The sequence below is a fragment of the Bombyx mori genome, chromosome 25 (genome assembly GCF_030269925.1).
Source record: "Bombyx mori chromosome 25, ASM3026992v2".
Lineage (NCBI taxonomy): Eukaryota > Metazoa > Arthropoda > Insecta > Lepidoptera > Bombycidae > Bombyx > Bombyx mori.
The window spans coordinates 5,007,501-5,024,260 of record NC_085131.1 but is presented as its reverse complement, the minus strand read 5'-3'; the positions used below and the strand labels follow the sequence as shown (position 1 = coordinate 5,024,260).

The following is a 16,760-nucleotide window of genomic DNA, read 5'->3' as shown; positions in this document are numbered from 1 at the left end:
ATTTTGTTTTTAATCGGAGTTGTGTACATTATAAAATAATTGCCATTTTTGACATTTCTATTCTGTTTCCAACTCTATAGATCTACTCTATAGAACAGAAAATTGAGTTTACAAAAACATATGAGAAAAATAAATAAATTCAGTAGCTTTAAATTTAATGTCTAAACGTCCGTAACTAGCAATGAGATATGATTATTGAATAAAATATGTTAAGTATTTGACATCCTTTGTTCTGTTATGTAAAGGAAGCCATTTCGGTATCATTGACATAATAACTTTACAATTGTGTTGTACTATTTACAATAAATTAGTGAGATTTTAATGTTAATGTCGTTTGTAATTAATTCATAGGATTATTTTTGTCATTATGATTATGTGTGTGAGTGATTGAGTAACTACGACAGTCCTACCTTCTTTTTTTTTTTAACGGTGGAGAATCCATTTACGGTTACCCGGTCGAGGGGGGCAACGGACCGGGCTATGTCGGACTCCGGCGCCTCCTGAGAGGAAGAAGGGGCGAAGAGAAGGACCGAGGTCCTTCACCACCCCCAATTTCCCACAGGAGACTACGCCTTGAACGACAGTCCTACCTACATCTACTTTCTATCGCGAATTGCGTGTTTCAATGGAAATAAATTGAAAAGAGAGACAACTATTATACAGTTCAATTAAGATTACGATCAGGTCTCAAGGTGGGGAGCAGTATTTATGTTATCATATCTATTTTCTCCTGTTACCATTTAAAATCATAGGAACTGGGAACTCTTCTAGATCTTCTAGAACTAGACTAATACACACCGACATTTTGGTCACAAACTAATAGGTCAATAGTAATAAATAGCATCTAGTTATCTAATAATTAAATCGCATTTGTTGTATTGAAAAGAACTAAAATATGCTATCTACTATTCGATTCCACTCAATAAAACAGTACATGAATATTGAAGGTTTTTATTTGCTGCAGATGACGTTACTTTCTCTGTTGCTGCTATTAAAATGTTCCGGATAGATTCCACAGGACGCTTTGAGACAAGACGTGAAAGTTGCAATTGAATTTTAAAAACTCTTTTTACTCTACAAAGGCACGAACGCTTCGTTCCAAAAATATATTTACTAAATTATAGAGGGAGTAGGAAAAATATGAAAAGAAGAAGGCAATTGCGAAAAAAATACCCTTACATAAGGGAATAAATAATAGTGGGTTGCAGCTACACGTCAGACCATCTGACCAAAAATTAATTTTGGTAACATCTAATTTAGTCGGGACAAAGTTTTATAGGCTTATAAAAGGATTATAATTTAATCACAAATTGGAAAAAGGGAATAAATCCAAAAAACAATAATGGAGATAATTAAAAAAAACTTTATAACTTTTTACTTTCAACTTATAGGCTCACGTAACAACACTGATATTGAAGAAAATATAAATTCTTACTTATTTACTAATAGATCTGGCTGTAATATATATTACTCATTTATATATATATCTAATATATAAAATTCTCGAGTCACAGTTTTCGTTGCCATACTCCTCCGAAGCGGCTTGACCGATTTTGATGAAATTTTTTGTGCTTATCCGGTATCTATGAGAATCGGCCAACATCTATTTTTCATCCCCCTAAATGTTAGGGGTAGTCCACCCCTAAATTTATTTTTTTAATTTTTAGACAAAAAAATTTATTTCTTTTTTTTTATGATACAGAATACAAAAATACATACAACCCTAAATTTTCATTCCTCTACGATCAACCCTTATTTTTTATTTGCTAATTAAAAACTTTAAATTTTTTTGCGAGAATTTTGTTTTTATTTTGTCATGACGTACAATAAAAAAATTCATATTACTCTGCAATTTTCACCCCTCTACGACAACCCCTATTTTTTATTTGTTAATTATAAACTTAAATTTTTTTGGCCAGATTTTCTTTTTTATTTTTATATTGTCATGAATTAAAATAAAAAATCTGATTTTACTCTAAATTTTTCCTCCCTCTATGATCAACCCCTATTTTTTATTTGTTAACTGTAAACTTTAATTTTTTTGGCAAGTTTTTTATTTTGTTTTGTCATGACTTAAAATAAAAAAAATCATATTACTCTCAATTTTCTCTATTATAAGATCAACCCCTATTTTTGCATCCCGATTAATATTTTTTTTATTCTATGCACAGATCCGCAATAAGGTTGCAAGATGGCAATCAAGTATTATAATTGTAGTACGATAAATTCTTATTCAGAGTTTATAATTTCAAATTCCTTTAATTATGATTTTTTTAAAATTGAATTAGATCTCCCGCCCTCGCCGGTCGACTACTGATCAACTATCAATCGATCAGCTATCCCCGCCAGGTGTCACCACTCATACATTTTTCAGCCATGTTTTTTTGGTTTTATTTGTGTATCAATAGTAGGTCAGTAGGTCTGAGAATCGGCTACTATCTATTTTTCACCCTAAGTGAAAAGGGTTATCCACCCCAAACATAATTTTTTTATTTAAATTTTTTGTATTATTTTTTTTGTTTATAATGAGGTATTATGTGGTTAAATGAGGTTTTTTTTTTCTACAGTAGAATTTCCCTAGAAATCTTATTTAAGGCAACACAACGTTTGCCGGGTCAGCTAGTATATGCATATAAATGTGTTGGATTTATTCCCTTATTCCAATTTATAAGATCTATTACTATTGGACATTCTTTATCCAATAGGAACCACATATTTAAGGGATTTTGACCAACCTTAAGGTAAACATTATCTACAGTGCGAATACAAGTTTTATGAAGGAGGTTAGTGAGTGAAACTTTTTCGTCAGAGCGTCGATCCTTTCACAGAAACTTAGAAACTTTCCCTGCGTACTTTTTCAACGAGTATTTTTCCAAGATTTCGTTCTTTTATTATTCAACATTACGTTCGTCGCGTTCACTGCTTGAGGCGGTCAACCTTCATGCTGTTTTTAATAAAAATACATTATATTTATCTTTGAAATTACGAACTCTTTTTAAGAGCATAAAGATGTTCAATTTCGCATTAAACACATTTTAAAACAATAAATCAGTCTCTGCAGTACATGGGTTTAAAACGAAGTTGTAAAAACTATTTAATATCAGAAACTAAAGATCCCAAAGTTCGTAGTTTTATGTAATTTTTTATCCAGCTCCTAAACGCATAAAAGAAACATCAAATCAGCAACGACTGCGCTTCTGAAATTTCCTGTTAGATCTAGTGATTACTCTGCCGAACCTCGATCCTGTTCATAGTCCTATTGATGATAGGGATATCTATTGTAATAACTTATAGAAGTGATAAGGCGTGTTTTGATCCCGTATGGGTAGGTGCCACCACTCTGCCTATTTCTGCCGTGACGCAGTATGCGTTTCGGCTTGAAGAGTGGGTTAGTCGTTATACTATCAAACTAAGACTTAGAACTCATGTCTCTAGATGGGTGGTGGCATTTACGTTGTTAATTTGTAGTTTTCTTCATTTTTCATCCTTAAATCAAATTTCTCTTGTGGAATGCTGTGTATAAGAGAAACGACCTAGCTCGCTTTGTCCCTTCCCTCTCTCCACGGTCGAGTGGTTCGCAAGACGCTCTGTCTCTTTTCTCACTCTTGCTCTTCCTGAATTGTATCTTTTCTCTCTAGCCGTAACGAATCTGTCGCGAGTTAAATTTCACTCACAACACGCCTAAAGAAGTTTCACTTCAAAAAACATTACGTCTTAAGACTTTCTTTGATGATTGAACGGGCATTTTTCGTTCAGGTGCAAACATCGCGGCTGCCGTTGCCGAGGTTCTCGCCGCGTGCCGTGTTGATGTACAGCGCAGCGGTCGGCGGCGAGGGTGCTGTGGCGCTGCAGCTGCGAGAGGCGGCCCCGGGCGAGCTTGATGCAGCGCGACTCCACGACGAGCGTCTGGCCATCGCCTGCCACGAGCCCGAACTGCTGGCTGACCTCCTGCACGCCGCGGCTGATATCGGTCAGTGAAATTTTTTTTTTAGTCGTGGTATGACCTCTTTTGAGTCCGCACGAGCAGATACCACCACCCCACCTATTTCTGCCATGAAGCAGTAATGCGTTTCGGTTTGAAGGGTGGAGTAGCCGTTGTAACTATACTGAGACCTTATAACTTTTATCTCAAGGTGGGTGGCGCATTTACGTTGTAGATGTCTATGGGCTCCAGTAACCACTTAACACCAGATGGACTGTAAGCTCGTCCACCCATCTAAACAATAAAAAAAATTATCGAATTAACATAACTTTTTCAAATCTATACTAGACATCAAATTATAAATATGTATCTAGTTTAGTGGTACATTCTGGTTTGAATGATAGCAGTTATACAATACAAATAAAACTTCGGTTCCAGGACTATTTCAACATGGACGTTATGGTGTGAACATCGCTTACTTAATAATTAATGCATTATTATACATTAATTTTTATTATACATTAAACAATTTAGTTTTGATATGCGTAAAAGCTACGGGTATATTTTGGTATTATTATACACTACTAGTTGACCTGGCAGACTTCGTGGTGCCTCAATCGATAAATAAAAGACACATCAAACGAAAAACAAAATTGTTTGTTTTTATATAATTCCGAGCTTTTTATATTTTCTCACCTTTTAAACCTTCCCTGGACTTCCACGAATAATTCAAGACCAAAATTAGCCAAATCGGTCCAGCCGCTCACGAGTTTTAGGGAGACTAACGAACAGCAATTCATTTTTATATATAGAGATTATTATACCCAAGAAAATTATGATTTTCATCCATGAAAACGGTAATCGGTGATGTAACGAATAAACATTTCCAAATCGTGTACTAGATATTTTTTGAAACATAAATAAAACTATAGATACATACATACATCAACGTTCAAATTACAATACTGTAAACGGAATACTGAATTGGTAACACTAAAATCATGAAATGCGAGAACGTCACATTAAAACCGTGTGAATTGACGTGAAATTAGGTCACAAAGCAGTAAGGCGACGCATGACTGGCAACTACTGATAAATGCGACCCGTCAAACTGCCTCACCATTTGCATACCGACTGAATCACAAAGCGTTAGATCACTATGCGGAGGTATTAAAGTTTCCACAACTCGTCGCCTTTATTTTATTTTTTATTTTTTTATTTAGCCTCTAATGAAATCCAATTGAAATGCTTAGCACTCTATTCAATTTGGGATAAACTTCAATATGTCTTCTATCAAAATTAGCTGAAATATAACATAAAAATATTTTAACCATGTTAAAATTAACAACATTTTACTAAAACCGACATTTTAACAAAAATTCCGAGCTCGAATACTAAATAAAACGTTTCTTAGACATGTCAACGAGTAGTTATGTAAATAAACCGCTTTACCAAATTTTAATGTAAAAAAAAATTAAATTGATAAATAAGGTTTCATTTCAATCACTGGTCGATAAAAGAATTACATCCCAACAAATTTAGGTCAATGAAGCTTCGACAAAACCGCTGACACCTACTGTCAACACAATTGGCATTCAGACTACGATGTTGTTACTAAGTTATTTTATTTTACGGGAAGAATCATGGCGGACGTTCGAGAATGTTCGCTGTTTTGAATTTCAAATAAGGAATTTTGCATTGGAAACTGGCTGGCTTGCCGTCTACAGGACGCTAGCTGTAACACTAACCGTGGGCTACGACATTAATTTAAATTTTACATTCCTATCATTAGTTTAGATTTTCATCTTTGATATATATTTTATAATGTGTTGAACATTTCATTGTTTTGCGATGTTTTGATAACTCGTGTCTGCTGATTTAAATTCAAGCAATTAAACAAATCTTTTATCATCAAGCATTTAATATTTTCGAGCCTTATTTGAAAAATACTAAATGCCAATCATACAAATTACCTTTTTCTTCGATTGTAGCACTTTTGTACACAGAGTAAATGATTCTCGGGAGATGATGAATATTAAAAATGAATCGAGAAAGGCGTCTATCCATGAAATTATTATTCGGTCTACACAACACCTTAATCTACTTTGAAACGATGGAATACTTTATTGGGTGGGCTTTTACGAAATTCTTGAAAGAATTTTTTTGTTTATTCTTGCAATCTACAGCTAAAATGTTTACCGGTGTTCCATAATGAATAATTTAATATTTATTAGGTTTTTTTTCTTCTCTTTTTTAATCTATTGTTTTACAAAAGCAGTAAGCATTTACGTTCTCTATTATGCATCTATTAATTGACTTAATTATATTATGATTACATTACTGACCTAAGGCCCGCATGATTGATAGTAGATTTAATTATAAATGTGTGAACTATGTATATATCAATGTTCAGTAATTGTATTTTTAGATACATATTATGCATCTGTGACGACTCTTGCGTCATCATTTTGTCTAATTGTGTGCAATTTCATGACGATTTTCCACCAACTATTTTTTCTTATTGCCCTTGCCTTAATCAGACGAGCATACAGTCCACCTGATGGTGAGTGGTTACCGTCGCCCATGGATGTCAGCAATGCCAGGGGCAGAGCTGAGCGGCTGTCTACCGTTAAGTACTCTCCACAAACCTCATAGAAGTACAACTCATAGCGCTCGGGAAAGCTCGTAGAGCTCATTCCAAAGCCAGATGGTAAGTGGACAAAAATCTCTGGAAACGCACTGGGGATGAACACAGTGGCTCTTGGTAGTATGGATGAACTCTAGCTCCGGTGGCGTGCGGTGCGGTGGTAAAAATGACATGGTGGTATCATCTCAAACAATTCCTCAAAGTATTAACCTGATCTGATGTTAAAACTGATAATTGTAATAGAAAAACTTGTTTGCTATCATTCAACTTATGTATTAGTATTCCAAAGAGTGCTTTCTTTAAAAGTAAAAATTTTGCTTTCTCAGTTCTAAATTTATCCCTCGATGATATGAGCACAATGTTTAATAGTGTAGTCTCATTGTGTTTGCAATATTACGAGGTGCCAGACTAAGGTCAAATGCCCTCGGGAACGCCTGTACGAATGTAGGCCTTAGATTAGGTAATCAAGACAGGAATTATTCGAGTATTAAATAATCCTCTGGAAATACACACTAGTGCTTCGGGTGAATATTATGAACAGGATAACCACATCTGTAGCTTTCAGGAGTATATGTTGTCAGTCAGTTTTATTTATTGGGGATAGAGCGTATTGTTCGCCCGCGCGTTTATATATAATCCTGGCTATCTTGCAACGAAGCAATGGAGATGATCTGCAGCAATGGACGATGAAGTAACTTACCTAATTACCTCTCGATTCTATAAACATTTAATAATATCATTTTTTTTATTGCTTAGATGGGTGGACGAGCTCACAGCCCACTTGGTGTTAAGTGGTCACTGAAGCCCATAGACATCTACAACGTAAATGCGAAACCCGCCTTGAGATATAAGTCCTAAGATCTCAGTATGGTTACAACGGCTGCCCCACCCTTCAAGCCGAAACGCAATACTGCTTCACGACAGAAATAGACAGGGTCGTGGTACCTACCCGTGCGGACTTACAAGAGGTCCTACCACCAAAAAACCAAGTGAGCATACAACCTGATATAAGGGTTTATAGCTCACTGTTGCCTGTTTCAATGAATCAAACAACCGAAGACGTTGTCGGGTAATTTTCTGACGAAGTACAAGTCTCATTAAAAAAATGCAAAATCATGCAAACGTAGCCCGGAAGGCTCCTAATTGGATTACATCTTGAACATTTAAGCCGTATTGTTGAGAGCGAATCCGAAATGTCTATGGTTCGTTCATTTTGATCGCTAAGCTATAATTTTACGATGTGAAAATGTTGCTATAAATGTTACAATATAGCTCTGAAATATATGAAAAACTGTGACGAATTGATGACCTCTAACCTTAAAAAAAGAAAGATGTGTGGTGTCGTGTAACACCGGATAGGAACGAAGTTCCTTGTTATAAAAATAGTAATTTTTAATTTCTATTCGCGGTATAAAGAAAATAAAACTGGAGGCTTCGCAACATCCCACGGTCATTCGGTAACGTGCGAACTTATTGTGGTACACTTCATTCACGGTTGTTTGCATAAGAGTTAGTGTATTGCGCAAACGAACGCTCTAAGATCGTGGTCAATGAATGATAAAAAAATATGTTATTTTTTGTATGTTATTACAAAGTTAAGTCGCACACTGTGTGCATTACTAATAAAAGTCTTACATTACTGACGTTTTTTCGCGGTTAGGGTATCCCTTCGCGTCGTCCCATAAGGAACTTCGTTCCAAAAAAAACGGTTAAAAAACATAGTCGGCACTATCTAAAAAAACATTCCTATTTAATGCAAACATCATTAACAGAAATATTGTATGTGTGTGCACATGCGCAATACACGCTTTCAGTCAACGCTAATGAACCTCTCGTACATAGTTTTAATGAGTATTGGTTTTCTACCTGATTGGAAACATGAATCAACAACTCATCGAGAAACAAGTTGTTTACAACAATTTTATACTTTGTTGTTTTTTGTTGCCTTTGATGTAGTAGACACGAGCGTATAGCCTAATTGATTGTGAATGATCACTTTCGCTCATTATACCAATGGAACTGCTAAGCCAGGCCGCTGGATACCACTGAGGTTTTTTAATTTTTTTATTGCTTAGATGTTTGGAGGAACTCACAGCCCACCTGGTGTTAAGTAGTTACTGGAGCCCATAGACATCTACGACGTAAATGCGCCACCCATCTTGAGATATAAGTTCTAAGGTCTCAGTATAGTTACAACGGCTGCCCCACCGTGCAAACCCAAACGCATTACTGCTTCACGGCAGAAATATGTTGGGTGGTGATACCTACCCGCACGGACTCATTTCATAGCGCTCAGAAAACACCGTGGAGGTTACTCCAATCCCAGATAACACGTTACTCATCTAATAAAATGTAACCCTAAATTATATTAGAAAACTAAATATTACTGGTTACTGGTGGTAGAACCTCTTGTAGGTCCACACGGGTATGTACCATCACCCCGCCTATTCTTGCCGTGCAGCAGTAACGCGTTCCAGTTTGAAGGGTGGGGCAGCCGTTGTAACTATACTGAGACCTTAGAACTTATATCCCAAGATGGGTGGCGCATTTACGGTGTAGATGTCTATGGGCTCCAGTAACCAATTAAAACTAGGTGGGCTGTGAGCTCGTCCACCCATTTTAACAATAAAAAATAAAAATAAAATTTAAAATATACTTAGCCAAAACCGTAACATTCAAAAATAGACGAGACTGCACGAATCCTCCGAAAAAAAAAGGAAGTTTTAATTAACTAATTCTAAATGTCTAACTATAACAGTTCGCTTCTTTATTTAGAGAGTGTCTTAATGAAAACAACTTGTTTTAATTAAGTGAAAAGGGTGAAAAGGGCACAATAATTAAATACTGGAACTAAGCTGAGGACTTATCTAACTGCTTGTCGCTGCTTGTCGATAGAGATAAAGACTTTTAAACAACAACAACAATAGTCTGTGTTTTTTTATATTCTGTTTATTTACGACTAGCCGACCCGGCAGACTTCGTAGTGCCTCAATCGATAAATAAAAGACACATCAAGGGCACTACACATCAAAGGAAAAACAAAATTGTTTGTTTTTATATAATTCCGAGCTTTTTTATATTTTCTCACCTTCTAAACCTTTCCTGGACTTCCACGAATAATTCAAGACCAAAATTAGTCAAATCGGTCCAGCCGTTCTGGAGTTTTAGCGAGACTAACGAACAGCAATTCATTTTTATATATATAGGTTTAGTGACACATCAAAATAGGCTAAAATTTAGTTTTAAGAAACATAATGAACAACACGCATTTAAATTCACAGCTCGCACAGATCTATTTAACCGACACCGCAACTCGTGTGTGTAAACATCATGAATCCTATTAAAACAATCCCTAAGGAGTATTCAATTAGCATACGGTAAATAAGTTCTTCATCCTTTTGTGTTCGGTACCATTAAAAACTTAACATTCAGTTCTAAACTACCTAAACATGTTTGCGCTCTTTTAAATAAAGGCTTACGTGATACGCTTAACATGAAAATATTTAGCTTTGGTGTATTTTTCGTTATTCGCGAGCCTAAGATATAATTATAACTAATGTAATGGTATAATCACGGCGTTTTTTTATTGTCATTATATTATTTTTGGAAAGAGGAAGTGTGAAAGTGGTAATCCATAAATTAAAGAGCGGACGGTTAGCGTGGTATGGACATGTGATGCGTAGAGAGAAGATGCATGTGAACCAGGAGATGTATAGAAATGATAGTGCAAAGTAATATGGGAAAAGGTCAACCGAAAAAGACATGGATAGAGTGTGTGAATGACGATATGAGAGAGAGAGAGAGAGGAGTGAGTATTGAGATGACGGCTGATAGAAGAGAATGGAAGAGAAAAATTCGCTGAGCCGACCCCACCTAGTGAGATAAGGTGGAGAAAAAGAAAGAAGATATTATTTTTGGAAAATTGTAAAGTATGCGAAACGTCGTAAATAATCTAATGATAGTAAAAATTGCGAGATTAATTCGAGATTAATAAGTAGTTGTACACTTGACCCTGCAAAGTAAAGTGGTTACAGGTACGACGAAGTGAAAGTCTAGGTTTTGTAGAGTAGGTCTTGTTGACTAAGCCATGGATGGAACCCATCGCTGCTTCGGGGCAATAAATAATTGGGACTTACCCTTACAGACTCCCAGTATCAGATAACGATATTTCAGGTACTGGTTATTATTATTTTTTAATAAATCCAGCTGTTAACTTGTTCACTTCTGACTAATATTGAATCATTTTATCTGTGTTTTTTTATAGCTTAGCTAGGTAGACAATCTGACAAGCTACCTGGAATGAAGTGTTTAACCTCGTAATTGTAAATACGGCAGCTTAAGACATGAGATCTAACTCCCCGTTTTACAGTAAAAAGGCTGCCCCACCCTTCAAATCGCAACTCACTACTGTTTCACGGCAGAAATAAGCGTTATGGTTGTACATATCAGGGCGAACTCACAAGATCCCCTACCACCAGTTGAAATGTGTGTGTGAATTTGACTACCACCACCACTTTGAAGTCGTCGTGGCCTAAAGGATAAGACGTCCGTTGCATTCGTATCGAGCGATGCACCGGTGTTCGAATCCCGCAGGCGGGTACCAATTTTTCTAATGAAATACGTACTTAACAAATGTTCACGATTGACTTCCACGGTGAAGGAATAACATCGTGTAATAAAAATCAAACCCGCAAAAGTTTAATTTGCGTAATTACTGGTGGTAGGACCTCTTGTGAGTCCGCACGGGTAGGTACCACCGCCCCGCCTATTTCTGCCGTGAAGCAGTAATGCGTTTCGGTTTGAAGGGTGGGGCAGCCGTTGTGACAATACTGAGACCTTAGAACTATATCTCAAGGTGTGTGGCGCATTAACGTTGTAGATGTCTATGGGCTCCAGTAACCACTTAAGACCAGGTGGGTTGTGAGCTCGTCCAAACACCTAAGCATTGAAAAAAAAAAAACGATACAGCAAATGAAAACATGATCGATTCAAAACACTACGCGATATGTCTCTGATCTGTCCCATAACACGAAACAGTATAATGTATTCACTATCCGAATACAAAGCGAACAACGGTCGATGTTACAAAAACAAACACCGCCCTATTTACCGCAGAATTTCATTCACAAACAGACTTCAAATAACATTTTTTTCCCTATTACGACTCTGTAACCAAGAGGCAATAAAAAAGGAACGCAAAAAGCAATTCTCGATATGAATAAAGGGTAGTTCTGCATATTTAATTTGACAGCGGCGCCGCGTATTGGGTATTTAGAGAAATGAATTGTCATGTGCACTTATTGTATTTTACGTGGCTGACTTACATTTACACTTGGAGGAGCAATCTAGTCTGCTGTTTGATAAATGTGAACTGTGGTCGAGATTAATTACTGTTACGCTGAGGTTCGGGATAAATAAAAACTTTCACCGAAGTAAAAATGAAAACTCTATTTAACACTTAGAACACATACAGAACACTTTACAAATCGTAATTCACTGTCTATACGACATCCCTAGGATTATCGAGAACGTTCTCGGCAAGGCCAGACGTTTCGATACGTGTTTTCGCTATTTGATAATAGATGGCGTTGGGCTTCTCGAGCGCTCTCGATTTTACTAGTTCTTTTGATATCCGTTTCTGCTATTCGACGATAGGTGGCGTTGCTCTTACCGACGTAGCAATATGTTGTTTTCTGCGTCAAAACTAATAAGACACAGTATAACGTTTTACATAGTTTGAACGTTAATCCAACTGTACTAAACACAATTAATTCTTCAATGCCTCGATTCAAAGTGGATGGTTGGGTCATAACATGAACCAATGCCTCATGAATGAATAAATAATACTCAATTGCTTCGTAATAACAATGTAGACATCAAAAATAAACGTGCGATAGCTTCGCGTTAGACACGTGTAGGATATATCTTACCCGAGCGAGTTTACAGCAAATAATGTCGATATTATTACATAACTTACATATTGCTTCATTATTTTACATAAAGGAATGTATTATCTAATCTCCAGTAGCGATTTTTTTGTTCGTAATTTCCGTTGTAAAGGTTTATAATATATTTAATATTTAACATCATATTGCCGGGAGCTTAATCATGAAATCGCAGATTTAAATTATGTACACAGCGCACAATCATGAAATAAAATGAAAGTCAAACGTGCCTCTTTTAAACATGCTTTTATTAGCTCGGTATGTATTATATGTTTGTTTGTATGTAAACGAATCTTTGAAGCTTATTTTTATGGACATTAACATCCGATTAACTTTAAAATTCGCACACATGTTATCAAACCAATGACAACAAATTTACCATTACAAATCGTAATATGTGTATAATATTGTATTTAAAAGAAACCAGGGATAAAAAAATAAACATTAGAAATAAAAATGTGATAGTAATTTCGAGAGTCATCGATATTTTTAAAACAATTTTACCGGCTTGATGGCGCGGCGTTTCTTTTTAATGTCATGAAAAAATAACAGTAAAAGTCTAAAAATAGTTTTTATCCAAAAATGGACATTGGTTAGTACTATTTACAAATCTCTACAAATAACACTTTAATTATCCTTGACCTTGACCTTGAAAACTGTAAAGTGTAAAGTATTCGAAACGTCAGCAATAACTTAATGACAATAAAATACGCGAGATTAAGCCGTAATAGTAATCTTAACAATAAAATTGTGGACAATGGACAAACATGGATGGAAAAACATGGACTGTTTTAAATAAAAAGAATATCTTTAGAATACTGTAAATTTAATTTTTAAAAGTACTATTTAAACTACTACTAGTCAAATAAAAATAAAAAAAACTAACTTTTTTATTTTATCATTTTATGAATAGTTCACGCACGGTCGTCCGTAATTCTAATTTAGAGTCCTAAATTAGGATTACCTGTGTTATGGGTACTAGAGACTGACATAGATACTTATATACCTTCAAATATATACATATATAGATAAAAACACTCAAACAAAGAGCAAAAAAATGCTCATCATATGAATATTTACCCGATGTGGGAATTGAACCTACGACCCTCAGCGTAACAGTTAGGAACGCTAACTACTGCACCACCGAGTCAGTTTTGGATCGGAAAATAATAAATTTTCACGAAGTTCATATATTAACTTCTGATCTTCCTCAGGCTCTCAGCCATTAATAACAACCGAAGACACTGGAACCCAACATTACTATGCCAATTAGAGGGTACGGATCTTACGACAAAGCCAATTGTCAGGTGTCAGACCGCGAGGTCCCTTTCCCACGTCATTACGTTTAATGACTGCCATGAATCCACAACAATCGAGTCTGACCGCTTTCTACTACCCCAAAAGGATCTTCACAACGCCCTAGGATCGATTGAAGGTTACAGGGTACTTTGGAACGTTAACGGCACTAAAGTGTGGACAGTTTGGGACTACCGTCCTGCCAGTTTCTATTTCGAAGCAATAATGACTTTAATAAAACATATAACAATATACCCATTATATAAATAGATGTTTTTTCATATACGATTGAAAATACTAGATCGTTTAGATAATCAACAAAAAATTTCAACAAATTTTCTACTAATTAAGTGTCTATTTTCTGTGTAACATAATATGTAAAACAGTATTTCATACATAGCTTAGTAGCGTAGTAATAAAGTTAGCACGAATATGGCAAACACCGCCAGACTCTTGTGTTTTTCAGATTCAATAAAAATCGACGTAATAATAATGCCTGCAAACCTTTTCCTTTATTGTTTATACGATAATAATCGATTTTCGATAACGCGCTCGCGCTTAGAGCTCAGTACATTTGGCTAGGCTCCAGTATTTTAGAACTATTGGAAACCTATTTATTTGAATCCACTCGATATTAGACTTGTACAGTAACATAGCACAATTCCGTACAATTCAGTTAACTTACTTAACGGCACTCAAATACGGCACGTGATTCGGAACAATAAAGTATATAATCGTTCGCTTAAATTGTCATAGGCAGAATGTTACAAAAAAAAAAAAACGTTAAATGAATTCAAAATATCCTTTTATTAAAAATATCAAACGATGCCTATCGGCTCCCTTTGTGAAACGGTACGATACAAAACCAAAACACATGTAAAAGGTTTTGTTTTTGCTGACCCGGAAATTTTCGAATGCCCAATAAGATTAGCGAACGGTAGGCTTCAACAATTGGGCCCGCATAAATTCACGGGCGACTGTTTCTATTAAATTTTACGACAAACACCGACCCTCATATAACTTTGTTAATAAACGTTGTAATATATTGTAGGAGCTAGTTGCTTTTGACAAATGTGATATTACGTAGCAACTATACACTGAAGTATGACAAAAATTTGATTAATGTTAGCTCTGATTCAAACCTTTATGAGAACTTTGCCAATATCTGCCTTATTTGGTGAATGTGTAGCATTTCTATCAGTACCAGACTCTTAATAATGTTCAATTATTTGCCTTTTATTGTATAGTTCTAAAGAAAATAGTAACTTGACAAGGTGAGTGTAGTATTGGCTACGGCGTAGCAACGTAATGTAGAAGCAATAATTACTGTCATACTTCACCAGGTTTAAATAATTTTATATTTTTGTTGTTTGTTTAAGTTCCTGAATCACCTAATGTTAATTCGAGAAGCCCATACAAATAATATCGTGAAAGCCGGCACTCATATTAACACATTGAGACGATCTTTCAATTAAATTGTAACAAGGCTCTGTGCGCTATCTTTGAAGCTAGAAACAGTAATTATAAATTTCCACTCAAAACCTTCCACTAGCTATTTAGTTTAGCTAGTGGAAGGTTTTGAGTGGAAATTATATGGAAGAAGTATTTACTCATTATAGTTTCATTAATTAAAGTAAAATTAAGAATGGAAAATGTAAGTTTTACTTGTAAAAAAGACCTATATCAATGTAGTATGTGTATGTTGACCAAAAGTTTTCTATTCCATTCCATAGACGTCCACTGCTGGATATAGGTCTCCCCACAGCCTCGCCACAAAGATTAGTTCTGCGCTGCCTAAAAATAAATAAATGTTGGTCAAAGTAATTCAAATTCAATTAATCATCAAACCATATATACATATACTATTAAATTGAAATAAATCCATTTGGAGCCTCAATTTATTTTTTCTACAATCGCAAGTGGTGCACGCGCAAAAGGTTATTTTTATTTGAAATGGCCCGTCAGAATGAGCGATGCGAGAGAGCTTAGCCGTCGAGATGAAAGTGAACGCTTGAAAAGGACGCCTCGCCCCGGGCACAATGTCCCACGCCTGTCTATCTCCATACCGCTCCACGCCTGCCAAGTCTGAACCGCATGTAGCCATTTAATAGTTTAACTTTTGTTATCAACATATTCGGATCCCCAGCTAAATCGATTACACCTAATAAAGTAGAATATAATATTGGCTACATCATCGAAAATTCGAGTTAGTATTAAGAAAAGTAACGCCCCGCATTAAAATCCATAAAGCAATTAGCGGTAATCGACCTTACCGTCTCGCGCCAGCCCCCGTAAGATTTTCAAAGCGCTATCAGATGTCATAATTGTCTCGAACAAAATCTGAGAGGACAAACGCTCAATGGGACAGTTTGGAGGACTCCAAGAAATTTATTTATCCGTCCTTTTCATCTTCGCTTTGTAATCATTTGCGAAGCTTAAGCCTCTTTCTGTTTTGCGACTCGAGACATTCCCTCTTTGTTAAACGACAATCATTCGATTTCGTTGTGATCGTCTCGTTTTCTTATTACTACTATATAATGAAATGAATGAAAACATTGCAAAGTATTCAACGTTTCTCTTAATTTTAAATCAAATAAAATACAACCATTGTGTCGAGAATTCTCTTTCTCACAACAATTGTAAACCGGACTCCGGCTGAAATAACTTTACCAGTAGGATAAGAAAATTAAAACGTATATTGTCCTATAAAATTATGCAGCGTCCCACACAACATCCGTCTCGGACATAAATTAGAGAAAAAAAAAAAAGCGAGGCTAATTAAATCCTACGTTGGCGCTTTATTTGACGAAAACATAACAAACGCCAGTGGCTCGCAAACGACCTATTTTCCTTCACTACGTCTGGAACAAAGAATCGAGGCGGTTTCTCGAGATAATAATTTTAAGAAAACTGCCTCGGAACTTTTTTTTTTCTTTCATAAAACCGTGGA

At 35.7% G+C, this 16,760-nt stretch overlaps 1 protein-coding gene across 2 annotated transcripts in view; it reads left to right on the top strand.

The window, feature by feature from the left end:
- LOC105841398 (uncharacterized) overlaps positions 1–16,760 on the top strand; it is a 379,110-nt gene that overhangs the window by 240,559 nt on the left and 121,791 nt on the right. For both annotated transcript variants that reach the window (XM_038020224.2, XM_038020222.2), the window contains exon 3: positions 3,757–3,970. In XM_038020224.2, coding sequence (XP_037876152.1) covers positions 3,757–3,970 — 214 coding nt within the window. The remainder of the gene's footprint in view (positions 1–3,756; positions 3,971–16,760) is intronic.